Below are 25,231 nucleotides of genomic sequence, written 5' to 3' on the forward strand. Positions count from 1 at the left end.
TACCACTATTAATACTAATACATTCCCCCCCCCCCCTTTTTTGGTTGAAAGTTTTGGAAACTATGTTTACAATTAAAACTTGGTCATCTGCAAACAATTAAGTATCCACGTTTACTCCTTTACCTAATGCTTCTCCAATGCTTTAACAATAACTAAAGAACTTCCATTCTTCAATGCAATTAATGACACACATATATAAATGTTAAAGATGAGATGTAATGAAATTACTGAAAGTCTTAGCAAACATGAAAGCTATTAAAAATTAAAAATATAAAACTGGATTATGGATCCGGGATACTACAGAAATTGTAGAAAAAACCGGCAACCATAATGAAATATAGACAAAAATGTTATTATGTATTAGGTAGTATTAGGTAGGGGAGCTGAACTGTCAGGTGTAATTACCATAGAAGAATTGAGAGCACCTGTATGCCAAAAAACAAATTACCTGAAATAAAATGCAATTAACATAAGCATAATTAATGTAAGTACCTAAAGCCGTGGGTCCTAGGACTTAAACTAATTCTTCTAGGGGTCGGCAGCAAAAATTGTAGGAGCCACTGCAATAAGCTTCCGGTCCACACACAGTAAGTATTCATGTTTTGCTCTCTTAGATTTCTTTCATATTCTAGATTTCTTTCATTTTTCACAGGATTCTATAGGCATGATCTTAGCATTTTGGCTTAATGTTATTTATTTATTTATTATTTATTATTCTTTAAATTTTATTTATTTTTATTCTTTAATTCTTCCTTTTGGTCTCTGTCGGGTCAGCTAGGATTTATATGTATACTTTATTGTGTACATCATAATAGTAACAGAGACCTGGCTTATTGCAGTAGCTCCTACGATTTTTGCTGCTGACTCCAAGAAGAATTAGTTAAAGTCCTAGGACCCACAGCTTTAGGTACTTACATTAATTATGCTTATGTTAATTGCATTTTATTTCAGGATAATTTGTTTTTTGACATACAGGTGCTCTCAATTCTTCCATAGTAATTACATCTGACAGTTCAGCTCCCCTACCTAATACACTGATAATAACATTTTTGTTTCTATATATATATATATTATGAATAACAGCGGAAAAAAAAGCTCCACTATTAACAGGTTTTCAATTTTAGAATTTATTTTAATAGCAATATACTATTTTTACTGTATGCTGTTGTAAGTATTTTTGGTTGGGTATCTCATCCTTCACTGAAATGTCCATCAATTTTTTTTTTTTATATTTACATAATCAGAAGCCTTTATATATTCAAAAATACCATATATGTTTCTGTATTATATTCTCTATATTTTTTATTAAAATATTTTTAATAAAAAGTAACTACCTGCACATGATCTTCTGTTAATTCTCCTGTTCCATTACTATATAAGTTATATATAATTTATTTAATATTTTTGCATATATTTTATAATCTGAATTTAAAAGATATACACCTCTGTAATTACTAAGTTCATCGATATTTCCTTTTTTATATAGGAATAGCTATTGTTTGTTTTTTTCTATTATTCAGGCAGCAATTCTGAATTCCTTATTTGATTATATAATACAAGCAATCTTTCTTGGAAAACTAATCCTGCATATTTAAAAAGATCCATATTTAATCCATCTTCTCCTGGAGCCTTATAATTTTTACAAGTTTTTTAGGCATCTTTATTGTATGCATGTTCAGAAGCATTAAGGTAGCCTGACTACTTTGTCCTATTGCTATTGTACTTTACTTTTGGTGATATTAAATTCCCACATAATCCTTTCATATAAAACTTGCACACTTTTAAAAGCAACAACATGTATTTTAATAAATGAATTAAAAAAAAACTTTAGGGCCGAAGCCTCACGCCACAGAATTTACTAGACATACAAGTTAGTGCAATGCATCAGTTCTGTACGTAGTAAATCACCGAAGTTAGTGAAATAGCATTGTTTTCATTACATCCCATATTGTGAATATATTTCACAGTGAGTTGCCTGTCATTATACTACTTCAAATACATAACAGCCTTCTCTAATGGGGTGTTACTTATTCAATGTACAATTACAGGAAACTCGTTGTGGAAGTATTCACAATATGAGATGTAATGAAAATAATGCTATTTCACCAACTTCAGTGATTTAATATGTACAGAACTGATGCACATTGCACTAAATTGTGTCCAGTAAATTCCATGGTTTGAGGCTTCAGCCCTAAATTTTATTTTAATCTTTAACTATTATAGTTAAATAGTTAATTGTATACCGTTAGGCATCTCATATTGTAGAGTTAACTTCATAACTGATTGTCAGTCGTACCACTGGGTCTGCTGAAATGGCTGTCTGGGTGGTAGTATCCACTGAGAATAAGTAACAGCAGTCTTCTCTAATGGAGAAGCATTGCTTATTTGAAGTAGTACAAAGGCAGGCAACTCGTGAAGGTATTCCCAATATGAGATGTAATGAAAATGATGCCATTTCACAAACTTTGGTGATTTATACATAGCTAACTGATGCACTGCACTAACTTGTATGTCTTGTAAATTAAATTTTTAAATTAACATTTCTACAATATCTTTTCTTGTTGCATACCTGCCAACTTTTAGAAATTTTATTTCATACAATTTTTATATATATATATATATATATATATATATATATATGCTTTTCCACTAAAGCAGCATTCTCAATTATGTAATAGTGCCTTCTGGAACCTTTTCTTAATAAGGACAATAAACAAATAAATAAAAATTGTGCACACAGGTAAAAAGGTCCATATTATTAATGTTATTTACACAAACTCAGGCATTTAAATTATGAGATATTAAAGGATAAAAGTTTTTTCTCCATATAAACAAATACATATAAAAACATGGAGAATACAAGATTTTTCTTTCTTTCTTCACCTACTGACTTTATGCAGAAATTTTAAAAGAATAGAAGTAGCTCTCCTCACTTTCTTCACCTGCTAAAAGTCTTGTTTATGGCAAACAATCCAATTTTCTGTATTTTAAAACTGAAATGGACTAATGTTTTATTTTTTTCATGAATTCCATGCTATTCTTTATGAGACTGAAAATATGTTCACATTCTGCATTACTGTGACAAATAATGAGAATGTACAAAACAATTTAACATATTCTATCTATATCAAAATTCCATCCACGACAAGAACACTGCCTAATCTAGCATCTCCCTTTGCATCAACAGTATCTTTTATTTTTGTAATAGTTGAAATATCATTCATCAGAATGATTCTGAATTTCTTCTGAATTTCTCCATATATGAAATGGATAAATTAGAACACACACACACATTTCCTCCATGTTTATAGAGGAACTATTTATTCGTGGAGTAGGAAAGCAAACCAAAACCAACTGGACAAGTAATCAAGCATGCTCATAATTTTGCTAGTTTTAGTTTACTTCCATCAAAAGTTGGCAAAACTATATTTTATTCAGTTTCTGTTCACATAAAAATACTGTTTTCATGATATTTTAAGTTTCTTGCAAAAACTCTTTGTCACTAAAAAAGACAAATACTTGAACTGTAAGAAACACAAAATAAGCTTTGAAAATTTGTAAAATACATTTCTTTTTAATTTACCTTATATTATTGCACTTATATGATAAGTAACAACTTTGTTAACTTAGAGCTAATTAAAAAAAGTGTATTTTGCAAATCGTCAACATCAATGGATGGTCAATGCCTCTTAAAATTTGAGTGTTATCTCTGTGATGTTCAAATCCTACATTGTCAGTATTATCAATACATGCAGTAAATCTTTAGATTTATTTACTGTAAGCATTATCCATAAACATAATTATATTGATAATTACTTTAGTATTCAGTGGGTAAAATGTATCAAGAAAACATAACAGAAATGTATTTTTGAAAAACATAGCATAAACTTGACAAATTCATTTTAAAAAACACATGATGCATCTTAAAGTTGTGAAAGGCAGACCTTTTTTTATAAATTTTATAAAATATTTGTAAATGTTAGCAGGTATTTTAACAAATATTTGATTAAAAATTTTTTTTTTTCCCTCCATAGGAAATGTCTATTTCTGGCCTCTGGCCACAATTATAGGCACCTAAAGATGGAATAGGATGATGTCACAAATCTGTAAACAAAGTAACCACTGCTATTATGAACACTGTATTTCATTTTCAGAGTTATAGTAACATTAACAAGAACTGAAATAATTAATGACAAATATTCTCACATGGTCATGTGTAAGTGATTTGAGAATTTTTTTTAAGTATCTTAAATAACTAACTAGTTGAACCTGGTGTAACATACACCATCTTTCTGATTATGGTGCAAATCTATATCCTTAGTCCTAAGTTTAATCTAGATTCTTCAGTCTTCACCATTCTTGTTTAGCAGTGATAATTCTATAGTAGTGACCTGTGGGATATATGCATATGTCTCCATTTGCAGGTAGTTCCCCACCTTCTCCAACAAATATTGCAGCAATCTCCATTTTGGATGTAGGTGCATTATATCGTCTGTTATCTAAGTCAGGGTCTTCTATAAATATGAGCGCCTCCGTAGCCAGGTGGGAAGGAGCAACAGTGCGTAGCACACGCTTCTTGATTAGACCGGGGTTCGAGCCTGTCACCACCAAATACGGAGGATGTGGAAAGGTCAGGGAATGACCACCGCATATCCCGGAGCAATATGGCCTTAGTTGCTAATGCTCCTAAAAAAAAAAAAAAACCAAACAACAAACAACATTCTATAAATGTCATGCGCACATTCATTGTTGGATTGGCCTGGGTTATTTGATGCGTTTGTTTATATGACTCAGCAAATGGGTTAACTTGTTGCAGCATCTCGTTCAATTGTTGCATTACTTTGGCCATACACCCTTGGCTTGATTGTTTTTCAAGCCATTTTGTTGTTGCTTCAGCAGAATCAAAAATATAAAGTTGGCCATATCCTGGCTTATTTGCCTCATTTGGATATAGCGGTGAGACCAAATGGTAAAACTTGCTGTGTATTCTAAAACAGTATGGATCATTTTCAGGTGGTGATTTAATCTCTGCACCCACTGATGTGAACGGCATTGCTTAGTTGTACTCTTGTATATGTTCTCTGCAGTTATTTGCTTCATGTGTATCCCCTGTAAGCAGCTCTCGTAATTGAGTAGGTGTCTCAGACAGTGGGTCAAAGTGAAACCTTTCCATTATGACAGCATTTAGTGTATTTATTCAATGTGTTAACTCATGTCCCCAATACCTTGCATTGCAATACTCACAGTGGCAACACATTTCCTATGTCATGCTCTTCCACATTAATTACAGCCTGTTGATTATTTGCATCCAGTATTCGGAGAAGTAATGGATGCAGCATTTCACTCGTCTTAATTTCCAATCTTGCTTCTTGTTCTTCAATGTTTTCTGACCATCTTCGTAGTTGTAGAGTCTCGTTTCGGTCTCAGTCTATTAGGTCTCTCCTCTAGTGTTTTTTTGGCATTTCTTCTACATTATCCCAAAGTTATTATACACTGATCAGCCATTTTCACACTTCTTAAAACTTAGAATGGTTTATTAGAATTGAAGACAGATAAAATAAACATACATCAACAGCTTTCAGGCATAGGTTGCCTTTCTTCAGTCGAAAAATGTTAGTTCAAAAATTAATAAAGAATGCCTGGTATGGCTATCATGTGAGGTGAACCACGTGAATGAGTGCTGGCAACAATTAGCAGTTGGAAAATCTGGGCAGCATACCTATGGATTTTATATATATATAGATGTCAATATGAATATATTTTGCTTTTGCAGTTCTCTATTTGTAGTTCTGAATTAATGAGAAACATCTATCTACAACAATTTATAAGCTTCTAAAAGTTGATAATATTGATTAGGTATCATTGGTGTATGAAGTGTGTCAATAAAGTAACCAAACTGTGCAATGAAAAGAACACAAAGTGAAAAAGCTCAAAAATGGTTTTATTTTCATTCCAAGTAATCACCACCTAACTGAATGCACTTATTAAACCATTCTAAAAGTTCTAAAATGAGTCAACAAAGGTGCTCAAAGAGATGATATACAGTTCAGTGGTTATGTTTTTCTTTGTCCTCAACATCCTGAAATTTCTTTCCTTTGAGGACAATTTTCACCTTGGGAAAGAGGAAGAAGTCTGTTTTTGCTAGACTGGGAGAGTCGGGTAGATGGTTCATCTGTAAAACGGCATGTTTTGTCAGAAATGTCTTCACTTCATAACAAGTGCGGAATGGGTGGGGGCACTGTCATGCAACAAGAACCAACTGCCTTTCTCCGAAAAATTGCAGCCTCACCCAGGAAATGCACTTCAATAATCTTTGAAGTACCTGTACAGAGAATGTAGCATTGATTCTCTCCCCTTCAGGTACAAATTTCCTGTGAATCACATAGTTTGTTGAAAACATGATCATAATCATTTTGATCACGGACCTCTTTAAACAGAACTTTCTGGTCCTTGGTGATGATTTTAAGTCTACTGCATGCTCTTACACTTTGTCTCTGGGTCATATTGAAACACATAACATTCATCTCCAGTGACAATACAGTTGAGGAAATTAGGACTGTCTTCACAAGCCTGGATGAGGTCTTTGCATGATGATGCTCTTTGCTGCTTCTGCTCCACACATTTTGTACAGACCTTCCTTTTCCCTAAATCTTCATACAGAGTTTGACAAGTCTTCTCCTTATCTGCATCCAAGAAATCAGCCATCATTCTGAGATGCAAATGACAATCTCTTGCTACAATTTCCCAAACTTTTGTAAGTTATTATCATTATTATTATTATTAGCATATGGTGCAAGGAAGCCTGAGGCTTATGCAGCACCAGCAAAAAAAAAAAAATTCTGAATTACCCTGAGAGAGAGAGAGAGAGAGAGAGAGAGAGAGAGAGAGAGAGAGAGAGAGAGAGAGAGAGAGAGAGAGAGAGATCAGAAGTAGAAGGGAATCACCAAGAAAGAGAAGAATGATGATATTCAGCTCAGGACACCCTGGGTGTGCCAAGCCCATACTCACCAGATGTGAGCCCCTGGGGTTTTGTTCTCATTTTGAGAGGTTGATGGACACCCACTTCTTGGGTCATGAATATCCTAATGTCTGTCTTTGAATCAATTATATCATTCATACACACTGGTTTGACTTAATGTTTCATCACCATAAACAGAGTTTAGCATTTCATATGTTTCTGTTGCAGATTTTCACAGTTTAAAACAAAATTGATATTTGTTCATTGCTCCATTGCAAAATCACATGGAGCATTAATACTACTAATGAAACACTAGTTATTACTTGCAATCTGTCAGCCTACTGGACAATCTCCATACCACCAACTGTTGGAGGAAGTTTGAACTACAACATACCCATTCCATTTATTTTCAACCTCATTAAACATGGCCATAACAGGGCCATGTCCGAGAACTTTATTGCTACACCTTGTATAAATGTTACCAATCAGGTAAAAAAATAAATAAATAAAATAAAATAATGAGATGTATTCACAGCTACATTATATGCTTATAAAGGCTGCAGGGAAAATTCCCCATATGATCACTTTTTCCTAAAGATCATTTTCTTAAATTTTTTATAAAAAATAACTACTGCCCCATTTATGAATATTATATTTTATTTTTGCAGTCCTTACAGTTGATCAGAAAAGTAAATTTCAGTGACAAATCTATTTGTGAGTGCATTATAATCTTCCAAAATTTGGCACGTGCAGATCAGCCAGTGTAACCACTTAGATTACAAAAGTTTCTTCAAAAAATAAATAAAATAATAATACTATTTCCATTAGAGTTATTACTACTGTACAGGGAAAAAAAGGTCAGTGTATCAGTGTTACTATATTTATATTTATAAATAGCAGAACAATAAAGAATCCAATTTGGGGATAACTGTCATCACCATGCATCTGTTCATACTACAAAAATTAATGTACCTTTGTTGTGTGAGTTAATCACATCACACAAGCAAGTAATGGCTGATATGATGGGATATTGATGGAGGATATGTAAAAGGAAGCAAGGGCTAAAAAAAAAAAAAAAAAAACTTCATTGGTTACAGTAAGTTAAATCTGCTGTCAGTCAACAAATGATATTTGTGTTCTTCCAACAATCAAAAGAATAAAACATACCAGGATACGACTCTTCTAGTATGGCCTTATTCTTCTCAGAGAGCATGCTCAAAGTTTTTAGCCATCACTACATTCTGAATAACACTTCAACAGCTGTAAGTTCTATGGTGTCAGCCCTTATTAGTTCCAACAGGATAATGATCTTTTCCATACTGAAACTCCCATACAAGGTAGTTTAATGGAAAACAATATTCCAAGTCTTCCACAATCAAATATTCAATCCCAACAAGACGTTAGTGTCCGACTGGAGATCAATAACCATAACCACATAGGGAGTTGTGCTTTTAAAGAACAGTAGTAAGCTATTCCTGACAAGACATACTACACATTACTTGCAGAAGTTCTTACCAAGAAGGAAGATCAACTGTACATTAATTTCCCTCTTACTACGAATGTAAAAGTCCTTATGTAGTAAAGTGGGCATATACTTTTGTCAATACAGTATATATTTCTATAAAATGTATGTACTAATTCACTGCAGATAAAAATTCATATGCCTTTTTATAAAGCATCTGCACTACTTCCTTGTACTGATCCTGGATACAATAACTATTAACTGACATTTATTCTTCCTATTCATTTTTGAATAGGAAGCGTAATTTTTCTTCAGTATCATACAAATGCTATATGTGACTTTAAGAGTGTACAAGTTCTCTCACTGCCCTTTGAAGTAAAAAAGAAATAAATAAATTCTTGCTAAAATGCTTTTATCATTTTGAAATATGTTTTCGATGAACTCTTGATCTGCAGAATAAAACTTACTACCTATTAAAATAATACAGTAATGGGAATTAGCCCAGTGGAATCCAAACAGTCCTCTGCTGTCCCCTGTATGACAAACAAGAATACCATTTCAAGCATGGCTGCACAGGCTCTTTTGGGATCTGAATATATCAAGCAACAGACAGACAAGCTTTCTTCTTCATATACAAGGTAATGTGAAAGTAGCTTCACACCTTTGTAGCCTGTATATTTTGAACTCAGCAAAACATACCAATCGCCGAATAAAAAAGGCACATGGGGTGGATAAGATCTATCCAATTATATTAAGAGAGGCAGCTAAGGAGATAAGCAAATTGTGAGCCATAATTATGAGAGCAAATCTGGATTCAGGAGAAGTCCTATGGATTACTGATGTGCAAATGTATCTCCAATTCACAAAGGGGGATCAAAGGGTGACATAAGCAATTACAGACCTGTTAGCTTAACTCCTGTTCCAAGAAAAATAATGGAGTCATTGGTTAAAGAAAAGAAGTAATGCAGGACCATCCTAGACAGGAGTATAGTTATATTTCAGACAAAACATGGGTTTATGTTGGAGAAATCTTGTTGACCAATTTGATTGGATACCATGATATAGTCACAAAGGTACTGGATTGAAAAAATAATTTTGATACTGTTGCACATAAAAGACTGCTGTACAAACTGGAGAAGTGTGGCATTAAAGGTAAGTTGCTGCTATGGCTAAAGGGATGATCAAGTGGTAATCAATGAACACTGCTCTTTGTGGACTAATGTTATTAGTGGATTCCCCCTAGGTTCAGTGTTGGGCTCGTTATTGTTTTTTATATTTTTTATTAACGATATTGATGAAGACATAACAGGCTTAATAACCAATTCTGCAGATGATACAAAGATTGGAAGGGTGGTTAATGGCAGGAATGACGGGATGCTACTGTAATAGTGTCTAGAAAAGTTAGGCAGATGGGCTGAGAAATAGCAATTGATATTTTAACATTGATAAAAAAAAAGTAGTACCACAGAGTTGGTGCATTACACTCGGAGTAGTGAAAGGTGAAAAAGATCTAGGGGTAACTGTGCAGTCAGATATGAAGTACTCCGTGAATACAGACAGCCTGCCAGAACAGCTCTTTCAGTTTTGTCAATGACACACAGGAATTTTAATAGCAGGGATAAGGAGGTGATTATTCCATTTTATAAGGCAATGGTGGTGATGGTGGTCAAGCCTCATCTTGAGTACTAACATACAGGTCTGGAGGCCTCATTTTAGGAAGGATGAGTTAGAGTCAGTTAGAGCTGCTGGAATGAGCACAGAGAAGGGCAACAAGATTGGTGAGGAAGAACAAAGGGGTGCTCTTACCAAGAAAGGCCTGTTCTGCAAATTGCAGCATCTGGAAATTAGGCACCTCTGAGGTGATTTGATTGAGGTGTTTAAGGTTTCGAATGGATTTAGCAGGCTCAATGCTGATGAGATTCTTTCCCTTGATCAGACTACACACAGGAGAAATTCAAATTGAGGAAGGATGGTTGCAGAATACATGAAGTGAAGTTTGCCTTTAGCCAGTTGGTGGTTGCTTGTTGGAACAAACTTCCATCTGTTGTTGTGGAAGTTGAAGTCATCTATGGGCTCATGAATTCAAAGAAGAACTAGACAAATTATTGGAGGGAATGAATAGTGAAATGGGGATTATTTTTTATTTATTTTTTTATTTTTTGGCTGATAAGCTTGCTTTCTTGCATCATTTGCTAGTACTAATGCTAATGATATAATAGCATCCCCCTCCTCATTTCTCTTCATGTCTGTGAATTTCTCAATAGAAATTTCCCAAATCAGTGAATTGGATGAATTGGTCAGATTCCATGGCCAACATTATCCCCAAACATTACACTGTTGAATTTCCTCCCCTCTGGGGCTTAAGAATTAGGTTTATCAGCCATCATTACTAATTGTGCAAACTGGAGAATAGAATCAGTCACTTTTGATTGTAAGCTTCTGACATGTCAGAGCAGGTGTGGAAGAACGCTAACTTTTAGTGGGACATAGGCTGCCTGATTAGTGATAGTCACATACAGATATTATTGATATTATGATGTTCAATACTAGTTTCTCCCAGAGGAATCCCTCAGCCACACTCAGCTGTGATCTCTTTTAATTAATAGATCCCTGTGGCTGCCTTAAATTAATGGTCTTTGTAATAAAGTGTAAACTTTTAAGTTTATTTTCAATTTATTTTACTTCACACATGTGTATAACTTGCAAACATACTGCAATTCAGCACAGAGAGCAAACACCCTGAAAGTTAGCATCAGGTACATCTAATTTCTCTTTTTTTCCACATATGTGGAGCTAGCAAATGTCCATGAAATCAGCAATGCAAGCAAACATGCCAAAAATTAGAAATGTGCACGAGGAGTATCTAGTCTGTATTGCTTTCTCTATTGCTCATTCTCAGTTTTCTATTAAATGAGATCTCTCCAAGCTTGCTTTGACAGCTTTAAGTTAGCTGCAAATAATACATAAAGTGAACACTATGCTTCCCCTTTTCAGACATGCCTACAGCATTTTGCAGACTGTGGCAGTCTCTTTGACTTCAATATAGTTTTAATATAATACCACTGGATGATGTACACTGAGTGAATTAATGTCTGTCCTGCAGGTGCATGTGTAAAGAACTGCAAGATTCTCACATAACTAGTCATAAGTCATGCCATAAGGACTCCAAATCCCCAATGAGGACAATGCAGTTGCAGTCACCAATATACAGAAATGCCATTTGACTTCTAAAAAATGTAAACTTTAATCTTTATGCACTTCCATCACAGGTCTATACTGAATTTAAAGTCATCTATGGGCTCATGAAACTAGCATTGCATCTTTGATCTTTATAAAAATTACTTTAAATCTTAGTGAGAATGATGGGAAAAATAATGCAAAATGGGATATTTAAGCGCATTCTAAACAAAGGCGGGGTGCTCATGCTCTCTCTCTCTCTCTCTTTTGGATTGTGCATGCCATGAAGAAAGGAAGATTGGACAACTAACCCAGGGGCTTAACATCTGGTGAGTATATAAACCCAGGGTCCTGAGCTGGATATCATCATTCTTCTCTTTCTTGGTGATTCCTTTCTATTTCTTTCTCTCACTTTCTCTCAGGATAATTTGGCAATTTTTTTTTTTTTTGGCTGGTGCAGCATAAGCCCCAGGCTTCCTTGCACCATGTGGCTAATAATAATAATAAATAGCAAGAATTCATAGTTAATCTAAAGAAGCAACAACTCTGGGAAGATAAGAATCTATGCAAAGGCAATATATGCAATCATAACTGTACGTATTATATAAGGTATACACTATATTGGAATTAGAAGGAATATTATTTGCCTTAATGTAATTAATTTTTGGAATAAAATTATTCCAAATTATTCCTTATTCCAAAAGCACAAGTTGCAGAGAAGCCAAAATGGTATCAGCTTGCTTTATGCACTTAGGAGTGCATAAAGTAAGCTGATACCATTATATATATAATTTATTCTAAATAACACTTTAAATATGAAATTCTATGTATAATTTAAATTTATTATATAACTAGGGGGCTTTGCCCCCTGCTTGCTACACTGGCTTCTTCTGATAGAGTAAAATAAAATACTTACAAAAGCTTTCAACACTGTGTCACATGACCATGCTTAAACAGAAGCTTGTTTTACCACAGTACAACAAGCTTCTGTTATGTTACGTATTTTAGTATTTGTTACGTATTACACATAACCCACATCACTGTTCTCCCATTGGCTGAATAGACATCGCTAGGAGGAAAATTATTTTAATGTATAGAAAGATAATATAGATATATATATAGTGGATTCTGGTTAATTGGGACATATCAGGACTAGATCACTTCGGACTATATTGGTGCAAACATTTATTTAAAAATAGCTAAAGCTAAAATAAAACAAAATGTACATATGTATATACATATGTAAAATGAAGATACATAACGTCTGCGTCACGCAATGGCAGGAAAAGCAGGAGTGCAGTAGCACATGCTCCTTGAGCAGACCGGGGTTCAAGCCCGACTGCTAAATACAGTTGATCTGCCAACCCGCACTGGACCAGCATGGCAGATTATGTCTATTTCCCTCAACACAAATTGTTGAGGAGGCTTCCATCCTGCAGTGGGTTGATAATGGCTGCAGTTTACCTTTACCTTTTTAAGGGTTCTTACTTTGAAAAAAATTATCAAATGTACCCTGATGTGTTCTCTTTATGGACTGCAACCGAACAAAGTCGGCAAAGGTATCTAATGCTGATAAAAGACTACCTTCATTGCCTTCCTGCATGAAACAGTATCTCAATTCAGCAATATATTTTCTGGCATCCTGGTTAGTCACTCGCTTAGGTATATCATTGTCATAATTTTCTTGGTCTTCTGGTGTCTCTGAGAGTTTGCTGCAATTTGTTCAATAATCGTTTCTTCATAATCTTAATTTTCATCACGGCATTGAAGGTTATTGTCAATCCATAAAAATTCTTCACAATTTTGGATGTGTTGCAGTTCCAAAGCCATTTCATTTTCTGTACAGCTCATTGCTTCTGAATCACAATTAATTGTGAAATCACATTTAGCAAAACAATGCTGAATTGTTTTACTGCTTATTCCTCGCCAGCTATTGGCAATACATTGTACAGATTTTAACAACGAAACTTTTGCACTAACTTCTATAGATTTTAAAGATGTCAGCAGATTTTTCTCAATTGTTTAAAGGATGTGATTAACTAGCTTTCCATGATAATAGGTCTTCAAATTTTTTATAATTCCCACGTCCATAGGCTGTATCAGGGATGTAGTTTGGGGGGGGGGAATTCCAGTTCAATGTTTTTTAAACCATCTACATTAGGGTGTGCCGTGTAGTTGTCCAATATCAACAGAAATTTTCTGGACTTCCATTGCAGTTCCACATCCCAGTTCATTAGCCATTGCATAAAAATATATGTGGTCATCCATGCCTTCTTATTGGCATAATACAAAACGGGCAAACTGCCTATTGTAATCCCCTTGAAACAACAAGGTTTAGCACTTTAACCAAAACCAAAAGTTTGAGTTTATCATTTCCTGACATGTTTGAGCAGCACAACAGTGTTACACGATCCATTGTTTTCTTTGAACCGAACAATGTTATGTGTTGATAGCTCAGGGAACCATCTGGCATAGCATGATAACACAGGCCTGTTTCATCGGCATTGTAAATATCATCCCCACTAAATTTTTTAAGCAACTCTGGCAGTTTTTCAGATTTCCAGTGCTCATAGTATCAGCACTGTCCTTCTCGCCATGTGCTTTTTTGTAACTAAGGTCATGTCTACATTTCCATCAAGAAAACTCCACTGACTTGGTTTTTAGCATAGGGCCATTTACACGCACATCTCATTTAGATACAATGGAAAACCATTGATTCAAAGCATTCTTGACGTCTGGATCTTTGCCTTCCCTCTTTAGCTTATGAGATATTTTCTTTTAAACCCAAGTGAGTGCAATGTCCACTCCTAAGTTTTTCTTGTTGCTGTAGCAGCAGTGAAATTACAGATTTTGGCACCTTAATTATCTCTGCTAGCTGACGATGACTGATGTTAGGAGGTTGACTTTTTATCTTGTCAAGAATAGCAATTTTTTCTGAAAGCAACAAATCTTTATGTGGCATCTTGACAGGGGTCTTAAATGTGCTGAAAAAAAAAAAAAAAAAAAAAACAGTCACTGTTTGGTTCAGTTTTCAATCTGTGCTAACCCACAAGATGTTAGGCCACTCCATAGCCAGGTGGGAAGGAGCAGCAGTGCGTAGCACACGCTTCTTGATTAGACCGGGGTTCGAGCCCGTCACCACCAAATATGGAGGATGCGGAAAGGTCAGGGAATGACCACCACATATCCCGGAGCAATATGGCCTTAGTTGCTAATGCTCCTAAAAACCAAATAACAAACAAACAAACCCACAAGATGTATACATATGTACCTAGTGTGATCGTAAACAATTGTATACCGCAAGAAAAATTTCTATCAGAATCTGATTACCACGACACAGAACAAATGCAACACAACCACCCGACAGCATGGCTTCGCAATAGATGACTCGGCTGCTGCCCACCTGATCTCTATGTTACGAGCATGCGCACTATTTGCATACAGTTTGTTGTTCAATCACGACCTTCACTGCCCCAGTTAAGTGGGAGTTGGCCCAAATAAACAAAAAAATTCAGGCTAAATACTTGTTTTGTTTCTGTTCTTCAAATTTTGTCCCAAATAAACGGCTGCCCTGATTAACCGGAATCCACTGTACTTTTTTTTTTTTTTTTTTCACAAAACAGGATAGATTCCATGATTCCATTTATGTAATGGAATCAATCACAGTTTCTTCCGATTACATTCCCAACTTCTTTTCTTATCATAAAACTGATAAAAATATTAATTAGGAAGTTCATATAACTCATGCCCCTTTTCCAATTTCAAATAATCAAATCCCAGCTTATTACTTCATTGCATAAAATTGTCTACAGCTGCTAAGACATCTAGATAAGCATCTTTTAGAATTTAGCAGTCTTTCTCATGTTTTTGATGAGCTCTAAGGGAACAGTCATATTATTACCTTTTCTTCATTGTCAAGTAAATAAAAAAAATTATGACTCTAAGTAACAAAAATAAATACACAAAACATAATAATTAATAATGTCATAATCAAAATTAATGTGATATTAAAATATGACATCAAATGTCATAAATAAATCATAATTAATCAGAATATGAAAATAAAAAGAAACCATTAACAGTGAAGATTGATACAACACACTTCTTAGGATTAATGACTGAATACAAAAAAATTATACAGAAACAGAATTAACTTACCTAATGAAAAAAAAAAAAAAAAAAAAAAAAAAAAAAGATGTGTGCAATAGTTAATTATTTTTAAAAAAAGTATAAAAATGACTCACCTTTTCCAGCCATTCTGTTTTTCTTAAATTTTCCTTCAGGACTTTTATTTAAAACTGTTTTTTTTGTAGGAAAGTTTGGTACACCCTTATTGTTGGGAATAGGCTGAACAATGCCTGATACTGCAGATGCTATAAAATTGGTATATATATTTCGAATTATATGAGAATTAACAAAAGTTTTAAAAAGTAAGAAAAAGTGAAATAAATATGCTTAAATCAAAGCTTTCCAACTGAGACCCAAATATATGATCATGTATGGCTTGGAAGAGTTCCTAGAAATATTATATATTAATTATATTTCATGATTTCAGATATATCTTGCAGCCAAGATACATCTTGGTCTCTCTTGTGGTAAGAAGTTGGCCAATGAAATGCTAATCAAGTAGCAAACATTAATAAAATTTTGAGGAAAACCATATCTTATCATCTCAGTGACAACAAGGAGTGGGGTGGGGTGGGGTGTGTGTGCGCGCTATGAATATATTCATAAATTCATAATGTGAAATTAATTAACCTTACCAATTGTACTAGTGGAACCCCTATGATTTGGTTGATGCACAGTAACCCTTGTTGCTGGATGAGAACCTCGAGATACCATTGACATTGAAGAAGCCTCACTTGGTGCAACTGGTGAAGTAGATCGAGATGAGCATCCTTCTGTTTTTTGCGAATGTGATTTATGTTGTGCATGCACTATTTAAAAAAAAAAAAAAAAAGCTCTTTCCAATATCCAAAAACCATATATGATTATTGCAATTCCAAAACATTACAAGGGTCACAAATAACCATAACTATTTATAATTATTTAAAATAATTATTTTGTTTATTCTGTTTTATAATAATTATTATTTAAAAAATTGAGCATATGAAAGCTCTCATTTATGTAATATATAATTATTAGTTATACAATATAGAAATATATAAACAAAAATATTTAATTCATTCTTCTCTTCAAAATAAAAATAAATAAATGAAACTTAAAGTCTGAAATAATTAAACGTACTGTTGTGCAGGGGAAAAAAAACTCATTTTGTCTTATTTAATTCTTTTAGTACAGCTAAAGAAGAAGAAGAAGAAGAAGAAGAAGAAGAAGAACACTTAAATTTTTCTAAACATGGTAAGATATGCTAGGATTAATAGTTAAAATATATGCAGTTTAACAGTTGGAAATATAATATATATATATATATATTTTTTTTTTTTAAATTTTCATTCAGTAATAAATTTAATAAAGAGCAATTGAAACATCGGGAAAAAAAAAAATTGATTCAGATGTTTCTATTGGCCTATTATCTTCAACATTAGTTGAAGATAATAGGCCAATGTAGTAAATACTATTAGGGTCAGGTGCAGAAATTTGCCACCTAAACTTTTTCAGCTGCCAGATAAATTCTGGTGTTTCGGAATTCAGAATATTTCAAATTTCACAATGGTAGCATGGAACATGTACCACCATAAAATCATAACGGGATGTGTGGCAGCCTCTACAGGGTGTCTCAAAAATATTGGTACAAACATTTAGGGGAGGTAGGTAAAATCTAAAGGAATGCGAATTGCATAGGAACCCATAACCGGAAATGTCACCGTAAGTCGGTAGATGGTGTTGTTCATCAGTTCCGGAGAGGAAAAATATCTGGTTTACTCATTCAAGCAGTAGTCGCCGCACGAAGAGCATGCATGCACTTCGCCGCACGAAGAGCATGCATCAATATAAGAATTGTGAGCTGGCAGACATGCACCTAGTGTATGGATTAGCAGAGGGCAATGGACGAGCCGCTCAATGAATTTATGGAGAACGCTTCCCAGAGAGACATGTACCAGACCACCGTTTGTTTGCAAGTGTGCATAAAAATTTGTGCGATTATGGGTCATTTAGAGGTAACAGGAGTAGTGCGGGCAGACCACGTTTGACGTGAACTCCCGCCATGGAAGAAAGTGTGTTGAATGCCGTCCAGAATAATCCTACTACCAGCACACGTGCTGTTGCCTCTGCCTTAGGAGTGTCTCGTTGCAGTGTACAGCATGTCTGGCATGATTCCTTACACTGCTTTCATCTCCAAAGGGTTCAGTTACTGCTCCCCCAAGATCATCTTGCACGTGTGGCTCTTGCGCAGTGTTTCTCCAAGAAAGTGTTCAAGACTTGAATTTTCCAGCCTATGTTTTGTTCACGGATGAGGCTTATTTCACTCAGGAACGCTTATTCAATCAGCACAATGCTCATGTGTGGGCTCATGACAACCCACATGGTGTGCACTCCCATGTGGCACAGCATTGCTTCGCAATAAATGTGTGGGCAGGTATGGTCGGTGACTGCTTAGTCGGCCCATACCTGTTACCATCCCACATGACTCCGCTAAATATCAGATTTTTCTTGAACAAGTTCTACTAGGGTTAATTGACAATTTTCCAGCAAATGTGAGACGTAACATTTGGTTTCAACTTGACGGGCGCCTGCACATTATGGAAGGTGTGTTCGTGACCGTTTGAACAGGTGTTTTGGGAATCGATGGATTGGCCATGGTGGACCCGTAGCCTGGCCCTCACACTCACCTGATTTATCGAGCCTTGATTTCTTTATGTGGGGGACCTCAAATCTATCGTGTATGAACGCCTGTGGGGAGGGAAACGGATCTCATAGCGAGACTCGTCTGTGCTGCTGCTACTGTCAAAGAAACAACCAAGTGTGTTTGACCGTGTCCGCCAATCCATGCTGCGTCGGTGTCACGCATGCATCGCGTCTCATGGTGGAACCCTCGAGCATCTGTTGTAACATCATGAAATGCATCCATTTCGTACTCCATTGTTAATATTATTTCAAATAAATGTTTGCCGCTAATTACTGTCTTGTGCCATTTCTGCTTCTTGTGCCCCTGCTACTACTTTCCCATGACATTTCCGGTTATGGGTTCCTATGTGATTCACATTCCTTTAGATGTTACCTACTTCCCCTAAACGTTTGTACAAATATTTTGGAGACACCCTGTATAAGCAAGCATTAATATTTCTGCAGCAAACTTTATGAATATTCACATTGGGTGGGATAAATATCATTAGCAAAGGCACATGATGCAAGAAGGCAAACTTATATAGCAGTAGCCAAAAAAAAAAACAAACAAAACCCTTATTTCACCCATCCACTCGCTCCAAATGTTTGTCAAGTTCTGCCTTGAATCTAAGATATCAACTTCTACAACAACAGATGGAAGTTTGTTCCAGCAATCAACCACCCGCTGGCCAAAGGCAAACTTCCGCACATCTATCCTACAACCATCTTTCCTCAATTTGAATTTATGTCCTCTCAGGCGATTATTCTGAGCAAGAGGAAGAATTCCATCAGCACTGAGCATGCTCAAACAAATCAAGGCTTTATACACCTCAATCAGATCACCACGCAGGTGCCTAGTCTCCAAACACTGTAATTTGCAAAACTTAAGCCTTTCTTCATAAGAGCAACCCTTTGTTCCATTCAGTAATCTTGTTGCCCTTCTCTGTACTCGTTCCAACAGCTCTACATCCTTCTTAAAATGAGGACTCCAGACATGTATACATTACTCAAGGTGTGGTCTGACCACTGCCTTATATAAGGGGATAATCACATCCTTATCCCTGCTAGAAAAATTCCTGTATATCATTGACAAGACACCATGAGCTACTCTTGCAGCCCGTCTGTACCTCAGAAAACTTCATATCTGCCTGCACAATTACCCCTAGGTCCTTTTCATTCTCTACCACAGTCAGTGTGGTACCACAGAGTTGATACGTTACTCTGGGTTTACTGCTTCCCATATGCAGTACTTTACATTTGTCAATATTAAACTTCATTTGCCACCTCTCAGAACATCTGCTCAACTTTTCTACATCCTGTTGCAGCAGTGTACTGTCATTAGTGTCATTAACAAACCTGCCAACCTTCATTTTGTCTTGGACATTAAGCCTGATATACCATCATCAATATCATTTATAAATACAGAAAACAACAATGGACCCAACACTGAACCCTGAGAGACTCCACTAATAACATCAGTCCACGAAGAGCAGTGTCCATTGACAACCACTCTCTGTCTTCTCCCACTCAACCATCCCTTTATCCATAGCAGCAATTTGCTCCAATGCCACACTGCTCCAATTTGTGCAGCAGTCTTCCATGTGCAACAGTATCAAAGGTTTTTCTAAGATCCAAATATATGATATCAAAGTTATTCTTTGCATCCAGTTCCTTTGTGACTACATCATAGTATCCAATCAAATTAGTCAGAGAAGACTTCCCCTTAACAAACCCATGCTGTGTCCGAGCTATAACCGAAGTCTTGTCTAGATGATCCTGCAATGCTTCTTTAACCAGTGCCTCCATTAATTTCCCTGGAACAGAAGTTAAACTAACAGGTCTGTAATTACCTGTGCCTCACTTTGATCCTCCTTTGAGGTTTGGGGTCACATTTGCACATCCCCAGTCCATGGGTACCTCCCCTGAGTCCAGGGAAGCTCTCATAATTATGGCTAAGGGTTTGCTTACTTCCATTGCCACCTCCTTTAATATAACTGGATAGATTCCATCCACCCCAGGTGCCTTTCCTGTTTTTATCCTCAACAATTTCTCCTCCACTTTACTCTCAGAGATTACAAGATTCTCTAGCTTACTGCCAGAGTTGAATACACCTCTGGCATTCCCCTCGCTGAATGACTCCTCAAGTGTGAATGTCGATGCAAAATATTCATTTAGTTTGTTAGCTACCTCAGCAGGATCATCAACAGTTGACCTATCGATATCAAGTGGACCAATCTGATTCATCCCCTTCCTTCTAGAGTTTACATAAGTAAAGAACGCTTTGCTGTTTTTCTTTGCATCCCTTGCCAAAGATATCTCGTAATCTGCCTTCGCCTGCCTAACCTCCTTTGTAACTTGGTTACAGATCAACTTGTGTCTATCATAGGCTTCTGTGTCACGTGTTAATTTGTATGTATCCCATGCATTTTTCTTCTCTGCCATATGTCTCATTAGTTCATCTGACATCCATTTAGGCCTAAACCTTGAACAATATGTCTTAGTTGGTATGTAAAGCCTAGTAGCCTCCAAGACAAGTTCCTTGAATGCTTCCCATTTTGAATTTGCTGTTGGTAACATCATCAGTTGGTCCCACTGTATAGAATTTAAATACTGTCTCAGTCCATCGTAGTCGCCTTTACGAAAGCAATAACCCTTCCCTTTACCCCTAATGGTCGTTACCTCTTTGAGTAAATCCCACTTCAGCACACTGTGATCACTACCACCTAGAGGTTCATATATCTGCAGATTCTTAATGCATGAGGAATCACTACTGATAATCAAATCAAGAGTATTACTCCCTCTAGTTGTCTCCCGAACATGCTGACGAAGAAAACAACCATACAATAAATCCACAAAAGCCTTGCTAGTGTGTGAGTGACCAACCCACAAATTCCAGTCAATATCTGGGAAATTAAAAGCCCCCATTATAAGACTCTCTGATTTACTGGCCCACTCTATTTCCCTGTACAGTTTCTTATTATACTCCTCAGAGTCATTAGGCCTATAGCACACTCCTACTCTCAACTTTGATCTCCCAATGCTTATGTCATAATAAACTGACTTGACACTGCATTGTCCAGCGATATCGACTGGCTTCACTTCCTAGGATTTTATGTATTTCTTAACTAATAGTACAACGCCTCCTACCTTCCTATCCTGTCTATCCTTTCTGTAGACATTTTACTCCCCAAATTCCAGTCCTGCATTCCTTATATCTGTGTGACACCACGTCTCTGAAATCCCAACAATATCTGCCTTTGACGTTTTGAGCAATACCTCAAATTCATCAAATTTATTTACTAAACTCCTAGCATTGGTGTACACGCAAGTATACATGCACCTGTTCTTTTTCTTAGCTAGCCTAACACAACCCATGTGTTTACTTGTACCTCAATGATTCCCAGCAGTCTTCGAAATATCCTGCATCTTATTTTCCAGGCTGCTGCTCATTCCAATAGAAGCAGTGCAAGAATCACTTTCACCTCTGCCAGTGGCTACTGTTCAACTATTAGTCCTTGTATCCCCCCAATCTAGCAGTTTTCCGACCCACCTAACACTGTCTCGATAGCATCAGTAAACATTCTTGCACTCTTTCTATTTAAGTGTATCCCATCCCTGTAGAAGCAGTCTCTCAAGCTGAAAAAAATTCTACCCCCTGAGCCTTGCACAATCATTCCAGGGCCGAATTGATCAACAGGGCTCTCATCATATACTCCCTCCTATCGTGTCTGGGCAGAATTGCAGACACTTTCAAATTCAACCTTAATTCACGGTTTTGTTTTGCTTACTTCCTTTGCTGCCTCCTTTAATATAACTGGATAGATCCCATCCACCCCAGGTGCCTTTCTTGTGTTTATCTTCAACAATTTCTCCTCCACTTTACTCTCAGAGATTACAAGATTCTCTAGAATATACCTTGATTGATATAATTAATAAATATACAAAACAACAATGGACCAAACACCAAACCCTGGTGGACTCCACTAATAACATTAGTCCACATAGAGCAGTGCCCATTTATTACCACTCTCTGCCATCTCCTATTCAACCATCCCTTTATCCATTGCAGAAACTTGCCCTTAATGCCATACCACTCCAATTTGTACAGCAGTTTTCCATGCACAACAGTATCAACCGCTTTCCTGAAATCCAAGTATATGATATCAAAATTATTTTTTGCATTCAGTTCCTTTGTGATCACATTGTAGTATCCAATCAAATTGGTCAGACAAGACTTCCCCTTAACAAACCCATGTTGTGTCTGAACTATTACTGCACTCTTGTCTAGGTGATCCTGCATCACTTCTTTAACCAGTAACCACATTATTTTCCCCAGAACAGAAGTTAAACTAACAGGTCTATAATTATTTATGTCACCTTTCGAACCCCCTTTGTAAATTGGGGATACATTTGCACATCTCCAGTCCACGGGGACCTCCCCTGAATCTACGGATACTCTCATAATTATGGCTAAGGGTGTGCTTACTTCCCTTGCTGTCTCCTTCAATATAACTGGAGAGATTTCATCTGCTCCAGATGCCTTTTTTATGTATAACTTCAATAATTTCTCCTCCACTTTGCTATCTGTTATTACAAAATCATTTAGCTCTCTGTTAGAGATTACTAAACTTCTGTCCTCTACGTCCTTACAGAATTCCTTACGTGTGAATGTAGATGCAAAATACTCATTCACTTTGTCAGCTATCTGAGCAGGATCATCAACAGTCGAACCACCAATACATCCCCTTCCTTCTAGAGTTTTTATAAGTAAGTCTCTGTTGTTTTTCTTTGCATCCTTTGTCAAGAATTTTTTGTAATCACCCTTCACTTGCTTAACCTCCTTTGTGATTTAATTACAGACTAGCTTATATCTACCATAGGCTTCTGTGTCATCTGCTAATTTATATGCATCCCATGCATTTTTCTTCTCTGCCATGAGCCTCATTAGTTCATCTGACAACCATTTAAGCCTAAATCTTGAACAGTATTTCTTAGTTGATATGAAATGCCTAGTAGCTTCCACGATTGATTCCTTGAAGGCCTTCCCATTTAGAATTTACTGATTTTCACATCATCAGTTGATCCCACTGTATAGTATTTAAAAACTGCCTGTGACCACTGTAGTCACTTCTATGAAAACAAAAACCCTTCCCTTTACCCTTGATGGTAGTAACATCTGTAATACCCACATCAGTACAATGTGATCACTGTCACCTAGTGGTGCCTTTATCTGCAAATTCTTAATGCATGAAGAATCACTGCTGATAATCAGATCAAGAGTATTACTCCTTCTGGTTTCCCCTTGAACATGTTGCTGTAGAAAACAAACCTCCAATAAATCAACAAAAGTCTTGCTAGCATGTGAGTGACCAACCCACAAGTTCCAGTCAATATCTGGAAAGTTAAAATCTCCCATTACGAGACATTTTGAATTACTGGCCCACTATTTCTCTGCACAACTGTTCGTTGTACTCAGAGTCTTTAGGCCTATAACACACTCCTTCTCTCACTTTCTCCTTCACAGTGTTTAGGTCACACCAAATTGACTCAACATTGCACTGTCCACCCATGTCAACTGGAGGCACTTCCTCAGATTTTATCTGTTTCTTAACTAATGGCATAACCCCTCCTCCCTTCCTACCCTGTCTATCCTTTCTGTACACATTGTACTCCCCAAATTCCAATTCTGCACTGCTTACATCTGTGTGAAACCATGTCTCTGATATCCCAACAATATCTGCCTTTGATGCCTTGATCATCACTTCAAATTCATCAAATTTATTCACTATACTTCTAGCATTGGTGTACATGCAAGTATACATGCACCTGTTCTTACTGTTAGTTACCCTATCACAGCCACGTATTTTCTTGTTCCATGATGACTTCTAGCAGCTCTTGAAATCCCCAGCAACTTGCTTTCTAGGCTGCTGCTCATTCCAATAGATGCAGTGCAAGAATCACTTTCACCTCTGCCCGTGGCTACTGTTAATCTTTGTCTGTAAATCCCCCCAAGCTAGCAGTTTTCCAACCCAACTAACACTGCCTCGATAGCATCAGCAAATATTCTTGCACCCTTTCTATTTAAGTGTATCCCATCCCTATAGAAGCAGTCTCTCCTGTTAGCAAGCACAGACCACGCTGAAAAAAATTCTACTCCATGAGCCTTGCACAATTTCCTCAGGGCTGAACTGATTGACAAGGCTCTCATCATATACTCCCTCCTATCATGTCTGGGCAGAATTGCAGACACTTTCAAATTTAAGTCTAATGCAACTTTTTTTCAGCATTGACCTATACTTGTTAAGTAAGTCTGCAGATCTCTTACTCTTAAGGTCATTAGTGCCAACATGTACAACAATATCTCCTTTTGTGCCCTTAAAAGATGATATCTGCTCTAAAACATCATCAACTTTTGCTCCTAGCAAACAAACCCTGGTCCTGTTCCATCTATCCTTTTTGCATAATATATTTCATGTCTCCCTGACAACAGAGTCACCAACAATAACTGGTTCCTGTAGAACCAGTGCATTCTGCTTTGGAGATTGCCGCTGTGTTGCCTGATGCACAGGAGTGAGATCTGGCATCAAGTCAGGCAGCTGAGCTTGATGGGCCCTCATATTTAATTTCTTAGAGGGCATCTACCCTGCACCTCAAACTGTCATAGATGCCCATCAGAACGCTGAGTTGGCACTTAATTTCTTCACAGGCTCTGCACCTAGCACACACACACAAAGACATCCTTCTTGGCTAGATCATATCCTGTTCTATACAGGTCTGCAAATGTTTCAGATTTCACACATTTTTTTAGACTGTGATGTGCTGGAGAATCGCCCCCTTTGGTTTTT

The 25,231-nt window shown here is 36.4% G+C and overlaps 1 protein-coding gene across 1 annotated transcript in view; it reads right to left on the reverse strand.

Moving 5' to 3' along the window:
* LOC150078076 (uncharacterized) overlaps window positions 1-25,231 on the reverse strand; it is a 511,382-nt gene that overhangs the window by 214,724 nt on the left and 271,427 nt on the right. The window contains exons 6-7 of the mRNA XM_090384455.1: window positions 16,361-16,534; window positions 15,842-15,970 (exon numbers count right to left, since the gene is read on the reverse strand). Coding sequence (XP_090240581.1) covers window positions 15,842-15,970; window positions 16,361-16,534 — 303 coding nt within the window. The remainder of the gene's footprint in view (window positions 1-15,841; window positions 15,971-16,360; window positions 16,535-25,231) is intronic.

This window comes from Mastigoproctus giganteus, chromosome 11 (assembly GCF_048544385.1).
Source record: "Mastigoproctus giganteus isolate SK-2022 chromosome 11, ASM4854438v1, whole genome shotgun sequence".
Classification (NCBI taxonomy): domain Eukaryota; kingdom Metazoa; phylum Arthropoda; class Arachnida; order Uropygi; family Thelyphonidae; genus Mastigoproctus; species Mastigoproctus giganteus.